Source organism: Hemicordylus capensis, chromosome 17 (genome assembly GCF_027244095.1).
Source record: "Hemicordylus capensis ecotype Gifberg chromosome 17, rHemCap1.1.pri, whole genome shotgun sequence".
In the NCBI taxonomy this organism is placed as follows: domain Eukaryota; kingdom Metazoa; phylum Chordata; class Lepidosauria; order Squamata; family Cordylidae; genus Hemicordylus; species Hemicordylus capensis.
Genome location: NC_069673.1, coordinates 15,739,611 through 15,765,198, shown reverse-complemented (window position 1 = coordinate 15,765,198; position 25,588 = coordinate 15,739,611). Strand labels below are relative to the sequence as shown.

At 56.8% G+C, this 25,588-nt stretch overlaps 2 protein-coding genes across 4 annotated transcripts in view; one reads left to right on the top strand and one right to left on the bottom strand.

The window, feature by feature from the left end:
• The first annotated feature begins 631 nt into the window (after positions 1-631).
• On the top strand, positions 632-25,078 carry LHX6 (LIM homeobox 6). 2 transcript variants are annotated; one of them, XM_053282218.1, is made up of 9 exons: positions 632-733; positions 2,112-2,300; positions 2,432-2,553; positions 12,171-12,391; positions 18,705-18,805; positions 18,931-19,026; positions 19,753-19,927; positions 21,014-21,117; positions 21,814-25,078. In XM_053282218.1, the coding sequence occupies exons 1-9, from the start codon at positions 671-673 to the stop codon at positions 21,832-21,834; spliced, it is 1,092 nt and encodes a 363-aa protein (XP_053138193.1). In that variant the 5' UTR covers positions 632-670; the 3' UTR covers positions 21,835-25,078. The 2 variants fall into 2 exon arrangements, with proteins under 2 accessions (XP_053138193.1, XP_053138194.1); XM_053282219.1 differs by lacking the exon at positions 632-733 and adding an exon at positions 1,083-1,905.
• MORN5 (MORN repeat containing 5) overlaps positions 7,090-25,588 on the bottom strand; it is a 32,085-nt gene continuing 13,586 nt past the window's right edge. For both annotated transcript variants that reach the window (XR_008312777.1, XR_008312778.1), the window contains exon 6: positions 7,090-7,231. The gene's annotated coding sequence lies outside the window, so the exon portion shown is untranslated. The remainder of the gene's footprint in view (positions 7,232-25,588) is intronic.

Here is a 25,588-nt window from a genome sequence, read left to right as displayed (position 1 = left end):
TGAACCTTTGGAGAGCTGCTGCTGCTGCCAGTCAGTGCAGGCAATGCCAGGTGGCTTTGTGGACCGCGTGCCTGGGTCTGAGGAAGGCAGGCTGTGCATAGATTATGCCCGTGGGCCAGGGCGGAGCGGTGCTGAGGCCCCAGCTTCGGCTCTAGAGGAAAGAAGCCAGTGATGGGGAAGTGAGTCCCGGCAGAGCTGCTGCCAGCCAGAGTGGACCTTGCTGAGCTAGACGGAGTCCAAGGGCCTGGCTTCCCAGAAGTTAACTTGGCACAACGGTGGTCTCACCCTACAAGGTGGTGCCAGCCAGGTGGCCCTTCTCTTCAAGCACCTGCCTGGGTTCTTTTCGAAGGAGATATGCCTCTGCCTGGGGGTGGGAGGCACTCTGCATACCCTCAGAGGTGCTGTCTCCGGCTTCCTCGTTTCCTGGGAGTCTCTAAGCGCCCGCCGGGCCGTGCGCCCTCGTCCCTCCTTCCCGGCAGCTCTGCCGGCTTCTCCGCCCCGTCTAGCAGGAGCGAAGGAAGGAAGGAGGAACTGGGGGCGGCGGGCGGGCGGGCGTCCCAGGCAGAAAAGAAAAGGGGGGAAGCTCTCTCCAGCAGCAGCCGCCGCCTCTCGGGTGGTGAGTCACGTCTGGGCGGCCGCTGCGGCGAGGGGCGCTCCCCTCTGCCCGTCCATGTTCTGGAAGAATGAGCCCTCCGCGCCCCCGGCCGCGGGCAAGCCGCTGCGGCGGACCAAGGTGAGGCCTGGTGGTGGTCGAGGAGGGGCGGGGGCGGACGGAGACGCTGAAGGCTGGTGCGGGAGGGGGGACGCGCGAAGCAAACTCTTCTTGGCTGTCGAGGGAGGGGCGGAGAAGGCTGGCGGCGGCCCCAGATGAGAGCCGGGGGTGGGGGTCTCCACGTGCCCCATTCTCTTTTAGTGGGGAGGGGTGGGGGAAAGGCCCCTCCCTTCTGTCGAATTACAAGCAGCCTGGGGGGGGGCGGCCCCCCGCCCTTGTCCTTGACGGAGGGAGGGGTGGGGGGAGGCATTTCTAGCTTCTTGTCCTCAGGAAGGAAGATGCCGGCTTCTTTGACGTTAAGTTTCTGGGGCTGGTGGAGTTTAAACAGATCCCCCCTTTTGCATGCGGGGGGTGGGTGCATAGAAGAAGAGCCTTTAATATTTCCAAGGGGTGTTTTCTTTTTGAGAGAGATTCCTCCTCCTTTTGCTGTTGTGGGAGAATGTGCTGGAGACGAGCGGAGTCCTTGGTTGGGGTTGGGGAGGAAGGGGACGCTTCTAATTCCTAGGAGTTCGTGGGGAACGGAGAGATTGTCCCCTCCCTCTTTTGCTGAGGGGCGCGTTATGTGGTTCCTTGGTCTGCTGGGGGGAAACAGAGGGAGGAGAAGGGATTGTGGGGGAGAAAGAGGGGAGGACGAGAAGCTGCGGCCGCGCCGACGGCGGGTGATTGACAGGCGGAGCCTCTTCGGGCCGGGCGCTGCTAATTGCAGGTGCTTCGGGGCGGCGACGTCGAAGGAGGAGGAGGAAGGAGAAGCCGCCGCAGCCGCCGCTCCACGCGTTGGCGAAGCGAGTCCCGACCGGGAGCGCAGCGATCGCCTCGAGAGCCGCTTTTCCGAGCCCCCCCCCTCTCGCCCCCCCCGCAAATTGCGCCATTAACCAGCCCCTCCGGCGCTTCCTCCTCCTCCTCTTTCATTTTTGATCGACGCCGTCTCTATGGCCACTCCAAAGTTGGGCTGCATTGTCTGGCCGAGGCTTATATAGGGTGTGGGGGGGAGAGACGGCATGGAGCCCCGCCACCGCCGCCGCCGCTGCGGATAGGGCGCCTGCTGCCGCTGCCTGCGCGCGTCTTGCGGCGGCCAGAGCCCAGCGCGGCCCCAGCAGCAGAAGCCCGGGTGCCGGCGTTCGCCTTGGCGCATGGTAAGCCTTAGACGGGGAGGACGCGGCAGCGGCGGCGGCGGGCTTGCAGGCGACGGGGCGGGGGCAGAGGAAGGCAGCCGCCCGCGGGGCAGGGTCCAGCCTCCCCCTCCCCGCCTTGGGCGGGGGGGGGCTTCTTCTGGGGCAGCCCCATCCCGCCGGCGTCGGACTAACGCCTGCTGCTGCGCGCTCTTTCTGCTTCTCGGCAGGCCCAGGCCGACGGACAGGCGCTCCCGGGCGCCCTGGAGAAGGAGGAGGCGCGCTCGGGCGCCAGCACCCCATCCACGCCGTCTGTCTGCTCGCCTCCCTCCTCGGCCTCCTCCTCCCTGCAGTCGTCGGGGACCAAGAACGTCTGCTCCAGCTGCGGCCTGGAGATCCTGGACCGGTACCTGCTCAAGGTAAGGTGAGCTGGAAGGGCTGGGGGTGTTGTTGGGGGCAGGCAGGCTGGCCGGCTGGCAGGAAGGGGGCCCGGCGGCCGCGCAGCCTGCGTCCTCCCAGCCCTTACCTGGCCGCTTCTCTCTCCCGGCAGGTGAACAACCTTACCTGGCATGTCCGCTGCCTGGAATGCTCCGTCTGCCGGACCTCCCTCCGCCAGCAAAACAGCTGCTACGTGAAGAACCAGGAGATCTTTTGCAAGATGGACTATTTCAGGTAGGAGCCCCGAGGCCGCGGGGATGGGCTTGGCCGTTGTGCCTGGGCTCGACGGCCCGAGGGAAGGGCCACTCCAGCTTGCGGCGCCTGCCCTTCGCCTGGAGCGGCTTGTCGTCCTGAAAGGTCGGCTGAACCCCCAGGAGGGCTGACTCCGCCTGGCTTCAAGTCGTCTTCACGCGGCGAGGGGTCTATACTTAGCGGTTTCCGGAGAAGTAAAACTATTGAGTGACTTCGGGAGATTGGAAAGAAAGTGCGTTTTGGGGGTTGTATTTGCGTGTGCTGCGCACTTCTGGCTCCGAACTAACTGCTGCCTACACAGGGCATGGGATTGCTCGTGGGAACAAGATCTGAAGCAGATCTAGGGCAAGATGTCTTTACGTGCCCATTTGATGGTGAAGAAGTAGTGGGGGGGAGGGGAGGCTGAGAATAATCCCGCCATCTAGGCACCCAGTGGCACAGCTTGGTGGTATTTAATCCTGGCCGATTAATACGGAATAATAACCATAATAATAAATAACAAGGACAACAACAAAGTCTTACGGGCGTTCTAAATATAGACTATCAGTGAGAGGCTAGCAGGGAGAGAAACCTCCTCTCTGGCGGGCCGACCCCAGCCGGCATTCCTGGCCAGTCTAAAAAGGCGCTAGGGCAGCCGCGGATTGCGCGCAGATGAATTCGGTTTGGAAGGGAAGCAGGGAAGCGCGCTGCTCCGGGCTGGGTTGGAGCCTGCCGCCAAAGTGTCCCTCGGGGGCAACGGTTCCCGCCGGGGGTGGGTGCGACTCGACAGCGGCGCGGGCTGGGCAGCAGCTCCTCGGAGCTGCAGACTCCGGATCCCACCGAGGGTCTTTCCCTCCAGCCGAGCGCCCGGCTGCTGTGGGAGGGTCGCAGCAGAGTCCGAGTCCAGCAGGGAGAGGGCGGGCAGCGGGCGAGGAGGGGACCCGCTTCTTGCCTTCTCCTAAAGGGGATTGCAGCCCGAAGCACCCCTTTCTTGGCGGGGGGCAGAGGCCCAGTGTGTTGGGGGTCGCGTGTCCTGGGATGGGGGCGTGGAGGGTGCGGGAGTAGAAGTCCCAGAGGGTGGGGAGGGAGCCAGGGGCCAGAAGGCGGGCTGCCTTGCCCAGATCTGGAGGGAGAAATAAGGCGGATGCGAATTATCCGGGGAGCCCTCGGGGGCGAGCGGGATTGCGGCGGGGCTGCAGCCAAGTCACACGCTGGCTCTCCGGATCAGGCCCGACCCGTTGCTCGGGGTGAGCCCCTTCTTGTACGGGCCGGAAAACGGATTTCGTTGGAAGGGGCGGCTGGGGTGAGGCGGGCGCCCGTGTAAACGGGCTGCGTCCGGCAGGGCGTGAGGCACCTCGGAGGATGGGAAGCGGCCCCTCTCCTCGCCGGGCTTCTCTGAGCTCCTTTCAGTCGGAGATTCGGGGCGAGCGAGCCATCCCTCCGTGTAGACAGTGACTACTACCCACTTACCCCGGCGTGTTTGCCGCTGCGCTCTGGCTCTTTCCCCCGCGGACAGGTCCCTGCCTGCCCCCAGTCTCCTCCATCCGGATTGGGGCTGCCGTCCTGGTCCCACGCCCACCTGGCCCTGAGCTTCGTTGGCCGCCGCAGGGCTGGCTTCTGAGTAAACCAAGCGGGAGGCGGCTGGCTCATCTCCTCAAGGAGCGGAGGAGAGCTGGCGTCTTGGCAGCCGAAAACACTCGCCTTGTCCACTCTGGGGGTTCTTTTTTGTTGTCGGGGGGCGGTTTGGGAGCCACCACGTACGCCCCCCTTCCCAGCGCCTGGCAATGCGGGGAAGCCGGCGGGGATCGGGGCCCCGCTCGGGGAAGGCAGCCCTGCTTACTCCCAAGTCGGAGTCCCGAATGCCCCGGGAGGAATTTGGCTGGCACGCCGGGGCGAAATCCTCCCTCGGCGGTGGACAAAGCCAGAGAAACCGCGCGCCGCGCGGGCATCTTCGGCAGAAAGGGAACGAAAGGGCACCGGCCGGAATCTCCTCCGCATTCCTCGCACCGATTTTTTGTTTGGGGCTGGTTTTTTGGCTCGCTCGAACTAGCAGTATTTTAATGAACTTTAAAAAAAAATAATTTTAAAAATAGTTAAAGGTGTTCATCTCTGGCTGCATTTTATCCCAGTTTAGAAGGGAGGCGTGTGCCGAACCCGACTCTCCACGCGGAAAGTCGTTGTCAGTTCGGCTTCTATTCAGGGGGTATTAATTAATTAATAATAATAATAATAATAATAATAATAATATCACCATCATCATATTTATTACCGTCGTAATTAGTAAATTAATTAATTGAACGAACGAACGAACGAACAAGTCCACCACACATTTTAGCTTAATTAAAAATAGCTGGCGAGTGGGGAGTCCTTGACGGGTCCTGGAAGGAAACGAGTCCCGGTGGCTGAAAAGACCTCCGGGCACCGTGCGCCTCTCGCGGATCGGGCCCGGGAGAAGAACGATGCAGGAGCTCCCCTGGCCTCCCAAATGTCCCGGGTCACGAGAGGAGACCGGCCGCAGGGGCGAAAGAAGAGGGCCCCTCTCTCGTTGGCCGGCGAGTCCCTTCTGACGACGATCACCACCCCAAACTCGCGCAGTGTTGAGGGCCAAAGGGCCCTCGCTGCCCCTCTGTGGGTGGAGGCTGGCCGCCTGCTGCTCTGGAAGGAGCTGGAGCTGGCCAGTCGCTCCCGCCCGCATCCTGGCCTCCAGGCGGCAACGGCGAAGCGGCGAGCCTAGTTCCAGGAGTCTCCCCAGGGGCTGCGCCAAGGATGGGGACCCCAAACCTCCTCACTCCAGAATCTGGACACCCTCCTCCTCGCGCGGGGTCTGGAAGCGCTAGTTTAAAGGGGGAGGGGTGCCGCCGAAGACTGCCCAAGCGGCCTCCGTAGCCCGTTCAGCAGCAGAGCCCCCTCGAGAGAACATGCTGCAGCGAGGAATCCGGAGCGGCTCTCGGTTGCGTTGGCACCACCGTTCCAAAGCTCTCTCCGGCCGGGCTCAGGAGGAGGACCGGCGGGGGAACGGGAGTGGCGCGGCGCGGCCCCCCCGGAGCCCAGACGCCCGAAGCAGCCGCTGCCGGCGGGAACCACCCTTGGAGCCGCGCTAGGACTCGGGGCATTCGGGCAGCACCGGAGGCGGCGCACCGAGGAGCGCCTGCCCTGATCCTGAGCACCGAGACGCAGGATGGCCCCTTCCACTCAAGCCTGCCCGCGCCAGCGGCTGCTTTTGCGGCCGCCCCTGCTTTCGGGGTTCAAAGTAACGTCCCCCAACCAGGGCAGGCTAGCCCCCGCCCCGCCCGCGCCGGCTTGGGGGCCTCTTGGAAGCAGTCCCTGGATCGCCCCCCAGAGAGACACCTGCCGGCCCGGAAGAATCCGCTAAAGGAGATCATCCAGCGGGGAAGCGCACCCACGCAGGCTCTTGCCCCGCGACCGGATTTAGGGCAATCATGTGCACACAGCCCTCTGTTGCTTCGCCTCCATTAGCACGACCGAGTGGCTCTCTTCCCCCGACACACCCCACACCAAGTGGCCGAAGCGGCTGCCTCCCCGCGCTCGGTGGCGGGACTGGCTTTGGCGGACAGATGCCTAGCATCGCCTCCTTGGCGGGGTGCCTCACAGACAGACACTTCTTCCCGGCGCGATGCAAAGAACTGTGGCTTATTTGCGGTGTGCTTCTCTCCGGTTTCATCAGACCTCCGGGGTCCTTTAAACGCAGGTAGAGTTCTTTGACAGTTTGGAGGTCTGTGGAAGCCTTGGACTGTGGGTGGAGAAGAGGGTCTTTGGCTACTCCTTTCAAGAGGTGGCTACTTGTCTGCAATGGTCAGTCTCTCCTCTGCAGGCAGTCCTGAGCTAGCAGGACCAAGGGGCTGACTCTGTATATGGCAGCTCCCCTTGTTCCTGTGCAATTAAGTCCATCCACCCATCCAAGCATTTGACAAATTTAAATTCTTGCACACAAACAGAATGCACAACTCTAACACTTCAGCAGCTGATTTAAAAGCGGGGGGGGGGGGAGAGAAAACCAAAAGGTTCTCTTGACAGGTTACTCAATCCTCACCCCATGTCTGCATTCCTTTCCACACTCCACAGATCGCTGGCCAAGCAATTCTTCCAAACTGGTTTAAAGGGTAGCTTCTTTCTTAATAGTTGGACATTCTCCTCACTCACTTTTCTCATTTTTCTCACTTACAACGTATCCAGCTCCCACCTTATCACTGTGTCCTCCTCTCTACCCACCCATCCCAACTCCCGCATCTTTTCTGTCCAGTCCTAATTCCAAACGGGTATATTTCCCCACCCCCACCCACCACCTTCATTGCCTCCACATCATCTGAGTCTCCTTTCCTTCATCCCCTCTGCTTTGGCCGTTGGAAGCCAGAGAGATGGCACAGTATCCACCCTTTCCTCCCGCAGATAATTTGAAAACAATACTGGTTAGGCACAGAGAGAGATCTCTTAGGATACCCATCTAAAAGGGAGAAGGGAGGCTGGAAATTCAGCAGAGCTCCCGGGAGATGCTGAAATAAAATGTCTCAGGCCCATCTCTTCAGTGTTAGAAGTTTACTGTCTGAATGGCCCACCACTCACCCCACACACGCCTCCACAAACAGTTCCTCTCGCCATCTCAGAGCTCTGTAGGGTTGCTGGGGCATTAATTTGTTCCCGTCTCTCCAGGTTTTCCCAGGGTCTGGTAAAATAAATAAAATTAAAACAAATGTTCAAGTAATAAATAGTGTATAGTGGACCTTTTAATATCATCTCACTGGTGACATAAAAATGCTACAGGACAAGCTGGACCAAATGTGGACCGTTTGGTTCACTCAGCGAGAACAGTGGCTTGTGTGGGAGTGAGAAAGGCTTTCGGTTCTCTTTGTAAGAACAAAGCAAGCCAGCGAATTCTCGGCAGTATGGGGCAAAGTATATGGGCTGCGGCAGTTGGGATGCGTTAGATGACAATTAAGTCCCCTTTATTTTTATGGGGCTTTCCGACTGATAGTCAAAGCATAATCTAAAAGCAGCATTATTGCTCTGTAATGGAGAGCACTGGGGAAAGATTTAAGAGTTCCCTAGAGCTTGTTGCTGTTGTACCTAGAAATTCTGAGCCATCTTTCAGGTGGGGTGGAGCTGATTCCTAAAAAGCCTGACACCTTGTTTCTGGTTCTCTGCATTGTGTGTGTGTGTGTTGCACGGAGGCTATCAGCCAATCAGATATTTTTCTGCAAATGATTTGATCATCTGGCTTTAAATAGATATGCAGTGCACCCCTAAAACACATTGATTTGAAGTGAGGCCCTCTGTGTCCAGTGGGGCTTACTTCCAGGTAAGTATGCGCATACCTCAATGTGTATATTGCCAAAACCTTAATTTTTAAAAGAATACTGAAGGAAGAAGAGAACTATTATCAAGTGAAAGGCAATTGGTAACATATTTGCCAAGCGCTACCCTGATTTGTTAGATGGGGAGGGCAGCATTAACTTTTGCCTTTTCATGGTTAGGAATAAGGGTTATTCACTCCCAAAGCAGCACACCAGAGCCAAGATGGCTTAGAAAGCAAACAAGTTCAAGTCCCATCAGTATTGTGGAGGCTGCAGGTTAAAAGGATGCATGGATGCAACGGTCAGCACTGTTTTAAGCTGATGGAGGTTTTCAAACAGAGGCTGGACAGGCACCTGTGAGGGATGCTGTGGCAGATTCCTGCAATGATCAGAGGGCTGGATTAGATGACCTCTGAGCTCCCTTCCAGCTCAAACATTCTATGACTGTGTTCTAGGATTCTTGTTCTCTTGGCTGGCAGGGAAATCCTTTCCTGGTTTAAGCCTGGAAGGTGAGCTACCTGCTTGCTTTAGACACAAACCACATTTGGCTCAGACCCGGGCGAGGGGACTGGTTTATGCCATAATCAGAGGGCAATAGTTAATTTTGTGTGAAATGTGTAACTGAGGCACAGAAAGAAGCAGGGAGCCACACTGGAAAATGGAAACGGCCTTCTGGCCACTGTCGGCATGTTGCGTGTGAATGGCCGGTGTGGAAAACAGGCAGGGGGGAGCGGCGTAGATGGTCTTATCATGAGTGAAATGGCTCCAAGTGGATCTGATCTGAGAGAGGCGAGGCGTTTGAACCGTAGTCTCCAGACTGCCCTGCCTGCAGAGTAAGCATAGCCACCTCTCGAGGAGGGCTGTTGCGAAGGATGTTGGGAGGGGGAAGAAACCAGCTCCCCCCCCCCACCAAAAACAAACCCCAGCGAAAAAGTAAGGCTTTACTATTTAGCTGATTGATGGGGTGGGCATAAACGAAAAAGAAAACACCAGCATTTGACCAACTGAAAAGGTGACCAGAGTAATAAGAGAGCAGAGCTTAATTTATTGAATTTGGGGGGTGGGGGTGGTGGGTTTAATATCAGAATGCAGAACAAGCGAACCTGCAGCAGTAACCGCCCTCCCTGGCTAACCATCTTCTCCTGATCCCGCAAACTTCAAGCAGGAGGGAGGGGGCCCCACGAAAGACATCCAGAAACAGAGGGGGTGGGGTGGGAAATCAGGGTTCAAGGGATTCTAAAAAACCAGGCCAGAGCTGAGTGCAGGCACAGCAGCCCTTGAATCTGCTCTTTGATTCCTGACTCCCAGGTCCTGCAGCTTCTCTGTCCAGGTGTCAGGGTAAGGTAGAAGATGCCCTTTCAGTGCTGGAGGGTGAGGCTTTCCACTCTGGTGGCACCTTGCAGGATCTGTCCTTTCAGACATGACATCATCTCCCTTGCCGCCAAAGAGTTTATATATATAAAGGGGGGGGGAGTATTAACATGCCAGTTGACAAAAAATGCAGTGCAGTAGGCTCTGCCTCAGAGGAAGCATCCTTCATTTTCTCTCACAGAGGCAGGGATGCCTCTTCTAAGGTGGCGCCTGCAGTGATGGGCCAATCCTGCCTAGATGCATCTATGATAACCAAGCCAGGAAGTGCTGGCTGGTGCCATCTTAGGAGAGGCATTCCCACATGTCTCTCACATGGAACGGAATGCCTTTTAAGCTGATGCATAGTATGGTAACCCATGGCTCATCATGCAGTACCATTAGGTGGATGAAGCCATCTCAGGAGAGGCATTCCCTTTTCCTGCACACACAGAAGGGAAGCTTCTTAAGATGGCAACCTCTATGGTGCAGAAATGCATAATCATGCAGTGCCACGAGTGGCTGGTGCCATCTTAGGAGAGGTATTATTCCTCCTTAAGAGAGAATGCCTCTTTTGAGATGGCACCTGCTGTGACCCCTAGATGCATCATCTAACCCCCTAAAGAATATGGCCTTTTCTTGTGTTTTATTTGTATGCAAATGTATGCAGCCTTAATCAGTTCATTAATCCACAAAACATATGACATTATGTTTCATGACATTAAGTTGGCTGTGCGTTTACTGTTGCCCCGTGAGGCAGGCTGGCTTGGTTTTGTGGCTCAAAGGGGAGTTCTAATCGACTCAAACTTTTCTTCAGAGTTATAAGCCTCTCTGTCCAAATGGGGTAAGCAATAACTCTATAGGAATACAATTATAACAATTATAACATAAAATACAAATTTAGTGTACTAAGCAAAACCTGCTGTTCATTTTTGGAAGGGAAGGCTATTTTTAAAGGCTGAGTAGGAAAAATAGCAAACGGGAAAAATATTAAGCAACGATGAATAAATATCCACCCTCTTTAATTAGAACCGGCCCTCTCAATTTAAGCTTGGGTTGATTAATCTACCAGTGAAATCAACAAGGATTTGCAGCCCTAGCTAGGAATGGGGCAGGAAAGGCCTGACGTGAGACTGTCGTCTTCTCTCTCCTCTATGTAAAGCGCTCTGCAGACCTTTGACTGAAAAGTGGTATAAGAAGGGGAGGCAGAGAGAGCAAAAGAACGTGTGGCCAGTTGAACTCCTAGCCATTCTCTGACCCTGATAATGCTTGAGACTAGGAATTCTGTGTTGAGGGACCTGCGCTTTTCCGAATCTGTTCCCAGGACAAAAAATTAATTAATGTGGCTCTTTTGTTTGTGAATATGCATGCGATGAATATGTATACACCATTTTTCAATGAAAGTTCCCAAAGTGGTTTATATAGAAATCAAAACATCCCTGTCCCTAGAGGGCTCACAATCGAAAAAGCAACACAAGTTATACCCTGGAGGGATGCTGTGCTGGGGTTGGATAGGGCCAGTTGCTCTCCCCCTGCTCAAGAAAAAGAATCCCCTCTTTAAAAAGGTGCCTCTTGGCGCAGTGAGCAGGGGACAGCGTGTGGCCTGGTAGGCCCGCTGCAGTCCCCATATGCAAGGCATTAGCACAGACATGGCTCACTAGACTTGCCCTTCTCCCCCCCGAATGGCATCAGCTCTGCTCAGACACATTCCCTAGCATTTTTAAAAAACAGGATTCTGCCCCAGTAGTTTGATCAGCACCCCTTAACAGGGATGTGCGATGACAGGATGCGATGACAGGATCGGCACGAACTCGGTGAGTGATCTGTGGGGCCAGCTCAAGGTGTCTGGATGCCGATGGCGGGTTTGGAGTGGGGTCCCCTTCTTGGATCCCTGCGCTGGGCGCAAGGGAGTCTGGGCTGCCAGAGAGGGGCGGGGCTGCCAACAGCAGCTCGTCGTCGTTCACAGAGAACCGCCAAGGAGCTCATTCCCCGCGTTCTCGCTTGCCTTGAATCCAGCTCGAACTCCTCACGTGAAGGGGAGTTTTGTCCAGAAGGTGCCAAGTGCTCCAGTCTGGCCTGCAGTGCTGCTTGTGCAAGGATGGTAGAGGGCCAAAGGGCACCCGAGTCCAAATGCCCACCCACAGGATGGCCCACCCCATCTGGTGCAGAGCCTGCCTCGAGGGAGCAGCTGGTGTGGCTGGCAGAATGACCATCCCCCAGGTTCGGGGGGGTGGGTGGGTAGGGAGCCCTGCCACTGAAACTGGTTGGCACCTGCAGCACGGCCATGTCTTGGGGCCCCCAGCTGTGCCTACTGACATGGCCAGAGGGGCTCCCTTTAGGAGGTGTGCCAGCCCTCTCTCTCTTGGGCCACTGGTTTGTTGGTGCTGCTGCTCGCCTGCCGGAGGCATTCTGCAGGAGTCTCCATGGGTGACTGGAACCCTTGCTGCAGGAGGGGTGCAGCAGGCACAGCACGAGGCCACCCTGCCAGCTGCACCCATTCTGGCCACAGGGGCCACCTGGGCGCCCGGGGCACCCGTGGGCTGCAAGACAGGCCCTTCAAGGATCATGCAAGCCTTGTCCAGAACGTAATGCTGGGATCCTGTCCCTGCATCAGCCATCCACAGCATTTCAGGCCTGGAAGGGGCCGGGGGGGGGGGTCTTCCAGCCCAGCCGGCTGCTCAGAGTCGCAATTGGCAGTGGCAACTCTGCCCGGTGGCCGTCCACTACGCAAGGCAGGCTGCCCCGCTGCTGCTGGACGGCTCTTGCGGCTGGGAAATGCCTCCTCATGACCGGCCTCCATCTGCTTCCTTGCAACACCAACCTAGTGGTTCTTCTCCTGACCAGGAGGGCTTCTGCCTTATCCGGGGGAGCTTCAGCTGGCTTGCCCAGAGTACGTGAGTGGCGTGCCTGTCTGGTGCCCGATGTGCTGATGGCCTCTTTCTCTCTGTGCCCTCTTCCTCGCAGCCGGTTTGGGACAAAATGTGCTCGCTGTGGGAGGCAGATCTACGCCAGCGACTGGGTCAGGCGGGCCCGTGGGAATGCTTACCACCTGGCTTGCTTTGCCTGCTTCTCCTGCAAAAGGCAGCTGTCGACCGGAGAGGAGTTCGGGCTCGTGGAGGAGAAAGTCCTGTGTCGGATTCACTATGACACCATGATTGAGAACCTCAAGCGGGCGGCGGAGAACGGTACGTGTGTGTGTGTGGGGGGGCTTCCATAGATGGGCTTGCCCTCCCTGGGAGTAGGTGGGCTGGTCGTGGGGGACCCCTTGATCCGTGACTGGGTTGCCCAGCGTTGGCACAGAACTCGGAGAGGAGGGCGAGATGGAGCTGAGATGCGCTAGTTGCTCAACAAAGCTACACACAAATCGAGATGTCAGATATCCAGACGTTGTCTTTGCCAGGCGTTCACCAAAGATGGTCTCTCGGTCTTTAACATCTGGTTCTGATACGTGGCTTCGCTCTTTCGTATTTGACAGCATGTGACAGTTGATGGTATTTGTTGGACAGTGGTTGATAGCTGGAAGCTTAAGATATTTTGCGCCTGCCAAATACCAAAGTAAGCTACAGATGCCAGCCAGCCTAAATCCCTTTTCTCTCTAGAATTGAGGGTGGCCTGAACTTGGGGAGAAACTGGGCAGTGCCATATCCCATGCAAGATTTAAGTTGGAGCCTCTGCTTGAATGTAGGGTGGCTAAATGAGGAAGGCTACATCTGCGAATATTTTTTTTCTGATCAGAGAGCAGGATGCAGAGTGGAGGGTGACCTGTTTGGTAAAGGGCAGTGATTAGCAACAGAACTGGCTGCTTCTGAGAAGCGATCTTCGGAACAGCCAGGAGGGACTTTGGTCCTTCCCCATCTCCAGATCGGCCTCCATGCAGCTCCAGGGTCAGTGTGAGATGGAAACTGTAACTGACCTTGTCTCAGAGCTCGCTGGGGTTCTTGGGAGAGGCCACACAGGCGGCTCCATCCCTTCCACACGGAACGATGACTTCATCCAGGCGTGGCCCACTTTCCTCCCTTGTCACCCCTGTTTGACGTAGTTCCTCAGACCTCCTCCTTGCCTCAGTGCTCCAGGCATCACACGTGGGTATCTCTCCCACATCTTCAGCCACAAAGACGTTCAAATAACGGGTTCCACTTCTCTGTAATCTCCCTCTCCCACTTTCAGTCATCTTTCCACACCTTTCTCATCGAAAGGTCCAGCTGCCCCTTTGGCAACTCTCCTGTCTGCGATGCTTTAAAGACACAAGCCTTGCCTGAATGTGTTTAGCCATCGGCTCCCAGATCCCAGGCACTGTGCTGCTTCACAGGCTCTGTGGCCACTGGGCATAGATACGCACAGCTGGTGTCTTGGGGTGCCTGCGTTGGCTTTCCGAGGGCTGTGAGGTTTCTCAGGAACTGCCTTCCGGTCAACCTGCTTTTGCTTTGCCAGGATTTGTGCTCCCTTTTATCCTCCTCATCAGGGCAGGACCTCCACATCGGAATGGGAGCCGCTTTGCCTTTGATCGCTTCCTTGACTCTGCTAATGAACCAGGCTGGCAGCCTCTTGAGCTTGTGGCCAGCTTTTCTGAGGGTGATCTGAGCTCTTCTTGCCACTTTCAATCACCTTCACGGTCTCCCCCTCTTGGTTCCCCTTTCCACTTCCTTCTAGTGAAGCCCCTAGTTTTTGGAGAAGGCCTCCTCTCTTGAAATCAAACGTGTGTCTCTGTTGGACTTTCTGGGCAACTGATATGCATGCTGGATTGGGTAGCCGTAGAGGCTGTGCCTAGGAGGAGGTCTGGCAGGCAGCCAACGCCTCCCACGCCAGGTCCTGGGCACCCATGGCTCATGGGTCTTTGACTGCAGGGGGGACACGGAGTCTGCCGGCTTCTGGCTTCCTCGGGGCTTTCCTGTGTGTTCATGGCTAAGTTGAACCTAAATTCATTCAGTCACTTCCAGTCTGCAGCACATTCGGGTTGTTCTGAAAATGTCTGTGCTGGGACACTGGAGCTGTGACCTGCTGGGAGGAGGACGTGCAGCTCCTGCTTTGGGGTGCCCACGTTTTCTTTCCATGGGCTGTGGATTTTCTGGTCTCCCCACTTTTCAGGAGCTGCTGGAAGAGGAGGCGAGGACAGAGCTCAAGCTGGCTGTCACGTGGCCTTCTCTGGCCTTGGTGCTTCCCTCCTCCTCTGAATCAATGCATGCCTGGTGGTTCCCAAGAGATAAAAGTTTGCCCAAGTGTTAAGGAATTGTCTGATTCCCTCCCCCTTCTTTTTTCCTGAGCAAATGTGAGAGGGGGCATGTGGCAGGCTGTCCTATGCAGCAGATGGAAACGATTTTGGAGAAGAAGTGGAGCGGTGGTGGGGAGTGGGGGGGACCTCAAAACGAAAATAATCAGTGTTTCTGTTTACAAGGTTTAGGCGAGGAGATGAAAACAAAATCAAAACAAGATGCCAGAAAGGGCTGGAGAAGGGCCGCGCGTCTGAGCCGCTCATTTGTGGCGCACCCGGGCCAGTGTGGTCTGGCGGCTCGTTAGAGAGTTGAACTTGGACCCGGGTTCAGATGCGTTCTTGGCTGCGGAAACTGGCTGGGTGGCCTTGCCTGAGTGAGCCAGGATCTCCCTTGGCCTCGGGCCTCCCCTCTGTGGAAGGGGAACCTGAGCGAGCGACCTCGCAGGCCGAGAAGCAGAGCCACGGCGAGAGGGGTGTTCCTCCAGCTCTTCTGCTTCGGGCAAACAGTTCTGAAAACAGCGGAGGCAAGCGTGGGGCGGTTGTGAGAAGGTGCATGCCATCTCTGTCGCACGTTTTGTCCTGGGGAGGGATGCAAGATCCACGGCTCCTTGGAAGGTGCACAGCTGGTGTCTCAGGGGGCCCACGTTGGCCTTCCATGGGCTGTGGATTCCCCATCTCTTCTCCTTCCACCCAGAGATTTTCAGAGGTGAGGGTGGTGGCGCTGGGGCTGGGACTGTGTTCCTTCCAGTCCTGCTATCCCGCGAGGTATAGGAGAGAGTGATGCAAATCCATGGAGGATCGGTCTGCCCACGTCTGGATGGCGACGCTGATGATGACTATCATCATTTCGCTGGCACAAATTGAGGTTTGGTGTTATGTCTGAACCCAGCCTATACCAGACCGAGTTAGACAGTAATCTAACACCAAGGTTTAGTGTTATGTGAACTGCCCAGGGACTTTTTTGTATGGGGCAGTATATAAATGTACTTTAGACAGACAGACAGGACCACCATGTTCCCGGGTAGCGTACCTAGTACTAGGAATCAGAGTTGCTGGAAAGCAAACAAGAAGCACTTTGGACTGCTTGTGAGTTTCCCAGAAATGTCTAACTGTCCACTGTTGGAAACCAGGTGATAGACAAAGTGGACCTTGAGTCTGATGTAGTGGGTATCTTCTAATATTCTTATGTTATCAACAACTGTCCCTATTTTCAGGCTTCAAAGGAAAGACAGTGGCAGTTCATAGAGGAAGACAGGACTATCAATGAGCAATAGACACGGCAGCTAAAATGGGAACCTCCACTGACAGAGGCAGTCTACCTTAATTGCAAATGCCAGGGGCATGCATAACAGGGGAAGGCTCCTGCCTTCTGGCTCTGCTTGAGGGCTTCCCAGAGGTATCTTGTGAGAAACAAGACCCTGGATAAGGTGAGCCTTTTGGGGTCAAACCCAGCAGGGCCTCTTCTTACATCCAGACCAGCTTCATGATCCTGTGGCAGTTCACGTTCTTCTCTAAGGTGTAGCTTAACTGGTTGTCTGGAGCCTTGGGTCCTTCCCCCGGGCTCACCTGCTCCTCTTTGTGTCCATTCCACAGCTTGGATGGTGAGACTGACTTGGGGGGTGAAGCAGAATCGGTGGGCTGGGTGGCTCTTCCATCATGCCTTGTCAAGGAAGACCTCTTCTGTCTACCACTTTGCTCAGAACCAGCTATTTGAGTTGGGCGGGAGGGAGCTGGGAGGGCAGTATCTGGACACTTCTGAAGCAATGAATATATTGGTAACAGAGAGGATCCAGAGAGGGGGGGAGAGGGGTGCACTGGACCCGTGCTCGGGAATGCCCTGTTGTGATCACCCTACGTTTCTAGCTGGCCGCAAAAATGACGCCTGTCCAAGCTTCCCACAGGGAGATGAATGGAGCTCCACAGAGCTGGTTGCCCCCAGGATCTCTTGATAGGCTGCAAGGCAAAGCAGACCTTGGTGAAGAGGACGAGTGCCTGCAGGAAGGGGTCCCATCTTGCAGGCAGGGCTGAGGGGCTTGAGGCAGAGGTAGGACTTGAACTCAGGGTTCTCAGGGTGTCAGCTCTGGTCCGCAGCTTGACTCCTGCTCCGGTTCCCAGTTGGCTGAGCGGCTGAGCACTGGAGCTAGCCGGAGTGGAAGCTGGGAGCTCCTGCGTGCCAAGCAGGGGCTCGACCTCCCCAGAGGCTCCAAAGAGGAGAGGAGGAGAGCTGGTCTGGTGGCAGCAAGCAGGAATGGCCCCCTTGGCTAAGCAGGGTCTGCCCTGGTTTGCATTTGGATGGGGGACCACATGTGAGCACCGTAAGATCTTCCCCATAGGGCATAATGGGGCTGCTCTGGGAAGGGCCTCTGCATGCTTGCATGCAGAAGGTCCCAAGTTCCCTCCTTGGCAGCATCTCCAGGTAGGGCTGGGAGAGACTCCTGCCTGCAACTGTGGAGAAGCCACTGCCAGTCTGTGCAGGCAGTACTGAGCTAGATGGGCCAAGGGTCTGACTCAGTCGAAGGCAGCTGCCTCTGTTCCAAAGAAGCCCTCACGGACACAACCGCTGTTCGGGCATTTGGCGTCTCTTGCATGAGATGGAGGGTGTGATGAGTGCGCTCTCTCTACAGAGAAGGAAGGCTTGGAGTAACCCCTGTCCTGCTGCCGCAGAAGGCCGTCCCCACGGCGGATGGCTCAGCCTGTCCCACCCTCGTGCTGGAGCTGCCTGCGTCTCTGTGAAGGGCAGGCCCCGCTGTGCCCCCTTCTGCCTTTCCTGCGGCTCAGGATGCCAAACCCGAGATGTCAGGGTGGAGGGCAGGCAGTGGGCAGAGGGCAGGTGGCAGCCAGGCGGGACCGAGAGCCCTTTCCTGCCAGCTCCGGGGAGGGAACGCGGAGGGAAAGCCAGCCCTTCCAGGCAGCGTGCGCGTTTCCTCCGGGAATTACAAAGCGGTTTTGCCTGCGCACTGTGAGGGTTTGCTGGAGAAGGGAAAATAAACAGATGTTGCTGAGGGCTGAATCCCATTAATCATCCTGCAGTAACGAGTCAAATGCCTCTTTAGAAATCCCTTCAACTTGGTCCAAGATCATCACACCCCAAATCTTGCTTTCCATCCGCACATCTCGGAGGGCGAGGAACGCCTGAGCTCTGCCACTGCTGGGTTCCCACAGCTGCTGGAGCTCTCCCCCACCAGGAGGCCCGGACTTGAACCCCCGCAGCCCCTGACACCGGCTGCCTGGCTTGTGAGGTCTAACGGATGCTCAGTGTGGTGGTCTTGCGGAAGGTGCCTGGGCCAGTGAGTAGCTATCGAAAGTGGCCGCTGTCTGTGAGCCCCTTGCCCGTAGGCTGGGTTGCTGCCTTTGCATTTTGCTGCCACGGTAGAATGTTCATGAATATCCCGTGCGTGGAGGCAGCAGCTGTGGAATGCTGACCAACAGTTCAGCTTCTGTGAGGGAACTGAAAGGTCAGTCTGGCTGGGTGGGTGGGGGGAATCCGACAGAGTTTACGAGGGACTGGGAGATGTTGGGAGGGCAAGGGAGAGGGTTGGGGAGCCTGGGGCCTCTGGATCTTGAAGGAGCTGGCTATGTTCTGTGGCACAGGCCCTGGGCTGTGGGTGTGCTGTGTTCTCACTGACCCTGGATCCTGGCAAGTGATCCGATGACAAGCTAGACCAGTCTTTCACTAACCAAGTGATAGTGGGTGGGATCAGCTGGGCGAGTCCAGGGTGTTATAATATCCTTCCCCCTACGTCTTCTGTTTTCCTCATTAAAGCTGTTTTAGCTGCGGATGGGGGAAATGCTAGGAGGCAACGCCCAAAAATCGGACGAGCTGGGGGCAGGCAGGGGAAGGAACGGGATGGTCTAATATCCTCGGTCTTTACCCACAGTTAAGGCTCATGAGTTGGCTCTCTGAGACGTGGGGACTTCTGGGTCTTGCAGAAGGAGTGGGAGCTGGACCCACCTTGATTTCTGGCAATGTGGGATCTAGAGATGCCGAGGAAAGGGCACGTTCCTAAAACTGGTAGCACGAGAACTTGAAGGCAGGAGGGAAATGCCGAGGGAACCTTGACCGGTCCTGGCATCTGAAAAGTAACCTCTGCTGCACTGTGGGTGCAGTGAGGACCTCATTAGCTTCAATCCACCTCTCCCATTTTCTGTTTGTTAGGAGCTCCATGCAAACAGGCCAGCCGAGAAACTGGTCCCCATGAGTCAGCTCAGGCTGGGAGAGTGGCTCAGACTTTCTCTCATGTGTCCTGCAGAGGCCTGGCTGGTGAGCTTCATCCTCTCTCCTCTTGCAGGCAACGGCATCACCTTGGAAGGGGCGGTCCCGTCTGAGCAAGACAGCCAGCCGAAGCCAGCCAAAAGGGCCCGGACGTCTTTCACCGCCGAGCAGCTGCAGGTAGAGAGCCCGGGTGGGTGCGGCCGGTCTCCCCCTGGAGAGGTGGTGGGCAGGAGGAGGAGGAGGAAGAGGAGGAGGAGGAGGCTGGCAGGGTGCCCGGATGACACTGCATCTCCTCCTTTTAGGTCATGCAGGCTCAGTTTGCTCAGGATAACAACCCGGATGCACAGACCCTCCAGAAGCTGGCAGACATGACGGGGCTGAGTAGGAGAGTCATTCAGGTAAGGCCCCGAGTGCCACCCTGTTAGCCAAACAGCTGATGCTGGATTAAACCAATGAACCACTTTGCCTTTCACCATGGTCCTTGACCTTGCCCAGAGAGATGCCTTGGGAAGTTCACAGCAGGGAGCAAGGCGGAGCTCAGTTCCGTGTTTTTTATTTTTGTGTGTTTGAGCTGTGGGAGGTTCATGAACATTCCATCTCTGGAGGGGACAGTCACAGAATGCTGCCCAACAGCGTAGCTCCTGGGAGAGGAGTGAAAGGCCAGGCTGGCTGCAATGACACCATCACGCCGCCGTTGAAACGCCTGTGTTTCCCCCACCCTGTTAAGGTTTAACTCCCGATTGCTCTGCCATCCCTGACCTGTCCAGCTAATAGAGTCTTCTCTTCTTTGTGGCTTAGTCAAAAGCCGCGTTACTTCTGCGTTCTGGACAGCTTCTAGCCCATCACTTATCTACACGCTGCCGATGAGTTCAAGGCAGTTCCGGCTTTAAAATGCAGGCTTACAGCTTCATAGGTGTGCTGCTGCTGCTGCGACGGTTTATAATATACCGCTTTTCAACAAAAAACTCTCCGAGTGCGGGTTCCCTATCCCCAAAGGGCTCACCATCTACAAAGAGATTTGGTTCCCGGCTCTTGCAGGATGGATGCTCAAGGACCCGTTTCTCCGCCCCGCTTCCGACTGTGGTCCCCTTCTCAAAACGGCTGGGGCTGTTCTTGCCTTCCAGGTTTGGTTTCAGAACTGCAGAGCGCGGCATAAAAAGCACACTCCGCCACATGCGGTGCCCTCGTCCGGGGCCTCCCAGGCCCGGATCCCCTCGGCGCTCCCTGACGACATCCACTATTCTCCCTTCGGCAGCCCCGAGAGGGCCAGGATGGTGACGCTCCACAGCTACATAGAAAGTAAGTGTTGGGCGTGCGCGGGGGGAGCGTGGCCCAGGGCGACGGGAGGCAGGGGGTGAGAAGCCGCCGGGCGCAGCAGGCTTGGAGCTCGGCTCTCTGTGGGCAGGCAGGGTGGTCTAGGGCAAACGGCTCTCGCTTCACCTCGCTCCCTGTTCTAACCCACCCCCTGCCCCGTCTGCATTATGGAGATAATAACCGTATTAGGATGGAAGCTGCGGAGGGAAGACTCGGGTAAAGAAACAGAAGGCCCTGTCAAAGCAGAGCATTAAACGATGGAACTCCTTGCCACATGGAAGTGGTGGTGGGCCGCTGGCTGAGAGGGCTTTGAGAGGGGAGGAGGCGGCACATTCATAGAGGAGGACATGGCTGCCCACAGCTATGTGCCATGATGATTATTGTGAACCTCCACGTTCAGAAGCAATCTATCTCTGGAAATCTGCTGCCGAGGGGACATAACAACAGGGAGAGGCCAGTTTCCTTCCTGCCCTGCTTGTGGCTTCTCAGAGGTATCTGGCTGACCTCTGTAGCAAGCCACATGCAGGCCCTGATGGCCCTGAGGTCTTCTGAAAAGGGTGTGTGCTTTCTGTGGACGGGGCTGAGGGTCCATAGCCCAGTGGCAGCGGGTCCCGGGTTCGCTCGCTGGCCGCATCTCCAGATAAGGCTGGGGAAGACCCTTCTCTGTCTGCAACCTCAGAGAGCAGCTGCCAGCCAGTGTAGACAATCCTGAGCTAGATGGACCATGGGTCTGACTCGGTGGACAGCAGCTTCCTTGTGTACCAAGGGAAGACGACATCTGCGGCGTGAGCGGTGACCCTATTTGGGGCAGGACCCCTGCTCTTTATCGAGGCCGACTCTTCTGCAAGCCGGCCAGCCAGCCCATGGCAAAGCTCGCCTCCTCCTTCCCTAGGGGCTCTTGCCTCGTGTGTGTTTCCCGCACACGGTGGGGTGGCTCCCCTGCCAAGTCCCACTCCTGCCCCCTTCTGGGGTAAGCCACAGGGGCAGAGTGGGCCACAGCTCTGAGGAGCCTGGCGCTGGCGCTGGCCGACTCCTCCTGGCCCGCAGCTGCCACCTTCTTCTCGCCCACAGGTCAGGTACAGTGTGGGCCCATGCACTGCCGGCTCCCCTATGCCGCCCCACCGGTGCACCTCAAAGCCGACCTGGAAGGACCCCTGTCGAGCAGGGCCGAGAAGGTAAAGGCCCCTGGCCCGGGGGGAGAGTTGGACTCGGGGCTTCCGGTCGCGACACGGGCTAGGAGCCCAATCCCTGGACTGGATTCCTGACCGCTGTCTGGGGGGCGGGCAGGGGGCCCCACGGAGAACTGCAACTTGGGGGGCTTCCGTTTGCGGAGGTAAGGGGGGAGGGACACCCCATGACAGGGCTGCGGGCTGGGCCAGCTGCACGGCTGCCCTGCGTCTCTCGGGGGCTCTCTTGCACACTGGCTGGGCACGGAGGCTGCGCACGCGCCGGAGTCCGAAAGCAACGTGGCAGCCGGGACTGGGTGGCGGCCAGCTCAGGGGGGAGCAGAGGCTCGGCAGTGGGCCCCGTGGGGAGGGCCCATATCACTCCGTGCAAGACCTGGCACAGGGAAGGCCCAAGGCTCCGCCTCTGGCCTCTCAAGTTAGAGGGCAGCAGGGTGGGGGGAGATCTCTCTGCCGATCCGTGCAGACCAAGCTGGGCCAGAAGGACCAAAGGTCGGACTCCCGGCAGATTGGGATGGCCTCAGGAGGCCCTTGCTTGAACACCGGCCTGCCCCGGGGACCTTTGCCGCTCCCCAAGCAAGCGGCAGCCACAGGGAGGAGGGCCCTGGTCTCGCCAAGGGGAGGAGGGGCGGGGTGGGTCCTCTCTCCAAGCCCCCGAGTCCCACCTTTCTGCGCTGCTTCCCACAGGTCATCCTGTTCCAGTACTGATGGCGGGCGCTCTCCCTGGGATGCTGCTGGTCCTCCGCCGTGCGACCTGCGAGAGACCGGGGCTGCCGAGAGGCAAGACCCCCCGCCCCCACGGCGCCCTTGGCCCTTTTTCCCCAGTTGGGCATCTCGGTGGTCTCGACCAGCCTGGCACCTCTGCCAGCCTCTGCATCAGGCGGTATGTGTCAGCTCTTCTTTCTTGTGGGCCGTCCGGCCGGTGGAGACTCCTGGGCAGTGCTCTGTTGGGTGGAAGAGACCAACTGTTGGTGCGGCTGCTGCTCCAGGGACTTGGGGAAGGGGAGCGTTGGAGGCCCAGCAGAGGAGCTCTGTCAGCTACCAGTTAACCACACCGAGGAGAGAAACGGAGACTAAAGGACTTGTCCTGCCGTGCTGAGTGCCGGAATTCAGTCTTCTGATCCACCTGCTCAGCCTTCAGATGGAAAGCCAGAAGCCACCAGCTTGCTTGGAGACCGTGCAAAAGTCAACAGTAGGGACGCTGGCCTGGTGTCATTCAAGAGCTCATCAACCCCCAGGGTATCTTGACTGTCTCTCGGGGAAATTGTCCGTCTGCTCTCCCAAAAGGCAGGGCTTTGGGGAGGGCAGGTTATGCTGCACTCTGCAGTTCTGAAAACCAAACTTGGAAGAATCCATTCTAGAGCAAACCATCATGTACACTTCCAACCCAACTGACCAGCACGAGAGAGAGAGAGAGAGGAGATCTTTCTAATTCCTAGGAGCCAGAGCCAGATTTCCAGCCCCTGCACAGAGTCGAGGAAATATTTAGAATCTTTGGTGCCAGCATGGAACTTATAGGAGCCGGGGTGACCAGGTGCCTGGGATTTTGGTTTTGTTTCACTACTGTAAAGATGGTTGGCAAAACTGGATTTCAGATCTAGGAGCTCTTCAGATCTAGGAGATTTCAGATCTCCTGCTGCGAGTTTCTAGAGAACAGGGAGTCTTTTTTCTTTGGGTTGTGTATTGGGAAGCCTTTCTCCTGTGTCTTCAAAGCAGGGTTTCCCAACCTGGGCCCCAGATGTTGTTGGACTACAACTCCCATCATCCCCAGCCAAAGGCTGTTGTGGCTGGGGATGATAGGAGTTGTAGCCCATGTACATCTGGGGACCCAAAGTCAGGAACCTCTGTTTTAAACCACAATGTGAAAACTGGGAAACTGTGATTCCACTTGTGTGCAGCAGCCACGGTTGGTAACAGAACGGGCGCTGTAGGAAGTAGACCTGCTAGGCACTCCCAATCATGCTTACTCAGAAGTCCCCCTGAGCCAAACAGAGCTGGCTTTCTGGCCTGTGTGCAGAGGACTGCTGCCTTCATCACAGGCCCAGCATGCACTGTGGGCCAGACTGGGCAGGATATCGGGAGAGCGGGGACTGCTTCTCCTATTCTCTCGGAGGGTTGTTAACAGTAAAAGCAGCCACGAGAGGAAGCCGGGTCCGTATCAGGGCAGAGTTCATTGTTTTGTTTTTAAAACTCACCCGTGTACCATTCCCCCAGCTCTGAATCCTCCGTGTCCTTACTGAAGCTCGTTGTCCCAGGGGGTGGGAGGGCGGGCGGGGAGGGGACGGACATAAAGCCACCGTGTGTGCGGGCCAATTAATCGAGCAGCCCAGAGGTGAGAAGGGGGCCAGGGCAGGGCAGACAGTTGCAGGCCACAGATAAATCTCCCGCACACGGAGGACGGGAACCTCCGTCAGCCCTGCAGGAAGCCTCAGGCTGTTTTCCCTGCATGAATGTCAGGAAACGGCCAGGACCCTCCGTCGTCGTCGGTTGTTTCAACTTGAGAATCTGGGCTTGGCCAAGCAGCTCTGCAGCCCTGGAAACAATTCATCATTAGCTATATGATGTCTCTGGAAAACTCACGGCTGCCCCAACCAGAACGCAAAACCTCTTCTCGCCTCTTTGGCCCAGCCACTTGGTTAGCCAGCGTCTTTCACAATGATGGATGGCATCTAACCAAACCTTCTCTCAGGTCATCTTCCGTCTGGGTACAGTTTACTCTGGACAAAGGCGCTCTTCACGGTGACTTTGCCTGTCCAGTAATTGCCAGACAGGTTCTTCTGCCCCCGCCCTGCCCCCCCGCCGCAAACAGGAGGCTCTCCCCTGACCCAGCGAGTTCTTCTGATGGGCACGCAGTGATGCCGAAGGGGATGTCTGGAGCTCCACACAAGCAGGGGCTTCTCCATGCACTCCGCTCTGACGGAGAACGCCCTGTGGCTGGAAGGGGGAAGCCCCTGCCCTCGCAGTGTGGGGTCTGTGGGGTACACACTGGGACCCTTCTGGCACCCAGGAGTCTGCCCCCCAGCTCAGTGGCCCTCCCTGGTTCTTTCCCAGCCCTGCCTGGAGATACTGCCGGGGACTGAACCGGGGCCCTTCTGCATGTGCAGTGAGCTATGGCCCTTCTCCTCTGGCTCCAGAACTTTGGAATGTAGAATTTTTTAGAATCCTCCAGCCCCCACCATTTTGGGCTAAAATCCATCTCAAAAGTCTCCTGGCAGCCAACACACTGAGCAATCTGAAACCTAGTTCCTACATTGTCATAGATTGCCCACCCTCACCCCCAAACCCTACGGCATTAAACCCTCAAAGGCTTGGCTAACGCCCCAGTTCTAAGGTCCTGAGTGACACCAGCAAAGAATAGCCTAGGCTGGCCTGGACACATCCCTGTGCAAAGGCAAAACCAGGTATCGGTCACAGAACTTGGCATCTAGAGAACATCTGTTTTGATGTTTAGAAGCTCAAGTTTCTAGCCCTGAAGACTCGGAAAGTAATTGTGAAATCTTGTGAAACCTCAGAGAGTGGAGAAGGGATGAAGGAGGACTTGTGGTGGCTGGCGAGGCGTGAGGCTTTGGAGACAGGCATCATCCCTGGCCCCAAAGGAATCATGCAAATGTGATCTGCATCGTTTATACTGGCTGCAGGGGCTTGATGGGGCTTTGGAAGCCATCTCCCCTCCTCCTCCCTGTGACACTCAGCTTAGCGCCGCGCTCCAGGACGGGGACCATTTGGGACTGGGGTGTGCAGTCTGGGCTCCAGACGGCAGAGGCACCGGCGAGTGGTCGGTGCAGCCGGGCCTGGCGAAGCAATGCCAGCTGTGGACACTTTAGCCCAGTTTGTCTTGAAAAAGCGCTGATTGTTTTGTTCGTAGCACGTCGCAAGGGTGCGTGTCTTGGCTACAATGGCGAGAAATGCCCTTCTGAAGAGCAGGCTGTCAAGACCGATATTTATTTAAAAAGAGGGGGCGGGGGGGGGGATAACGGGCCGGGGGTGGGGTGGGGAGAATGTAAAGCACTTTTTTTTTTTTTGGTAAAGCCGACGTCTGTTTTGTTACCTCCTTTTCCTGTTGTGCTTTGTACATGTCTTATTTGTGTAATAAATAAAGTGAACGCAAGTCAAAGTGCTGGCACTTACATCAAGGAAAACGGAGCGGTCCCAGTGTATTCTGTTTCCGAAAGGCGGCTTCACCTGGCCCCTCTTCTGGGGCTTGGAACGCTGATGCTCGCAGGAAAGGGGTTTCGTTCTCCCCCTTGGCAAGCGCCAGTGATTAGACACCTAGCTCCTGCATTCAGCGCTACAACAACGGGCCAATTAAGATATGCGCGCAGGGAGAAGGATCCACCGCGGCTTGTGGGTGTATGTGCCACGGCTATAATATGGCACTGAAAGGCAGCGAGGCAGCCCTTGGAGTTAATTCTTTTGTGTTCACAATGCAGATATAACAAGCCTGCTTCACGGCACACCTCGT

Coding starts and splice junctions, on each gene's coding strand:
- LHX6 (XM_053282218.1), top strand. CDS start 671: ATGTTCTGGAAGAATGAGCCCTCCGCGCCCCCGGCCGCGGGCAAGCCG. Junction 734..2,111: donor AGCCGCTGCGGCGGACCAAG/GTGAGGCCTGGT, acceptor GCTTCTCGGCAG/GCCCAGGCCGACGGACAGGC. Junction 19,928..21,013: donor GCTCCACAGCTACATAGAAA/GTAAGTGTTGGG, acceptor TCTCGCCCACAG/GTCAGGTACAGTGTGGGCCC.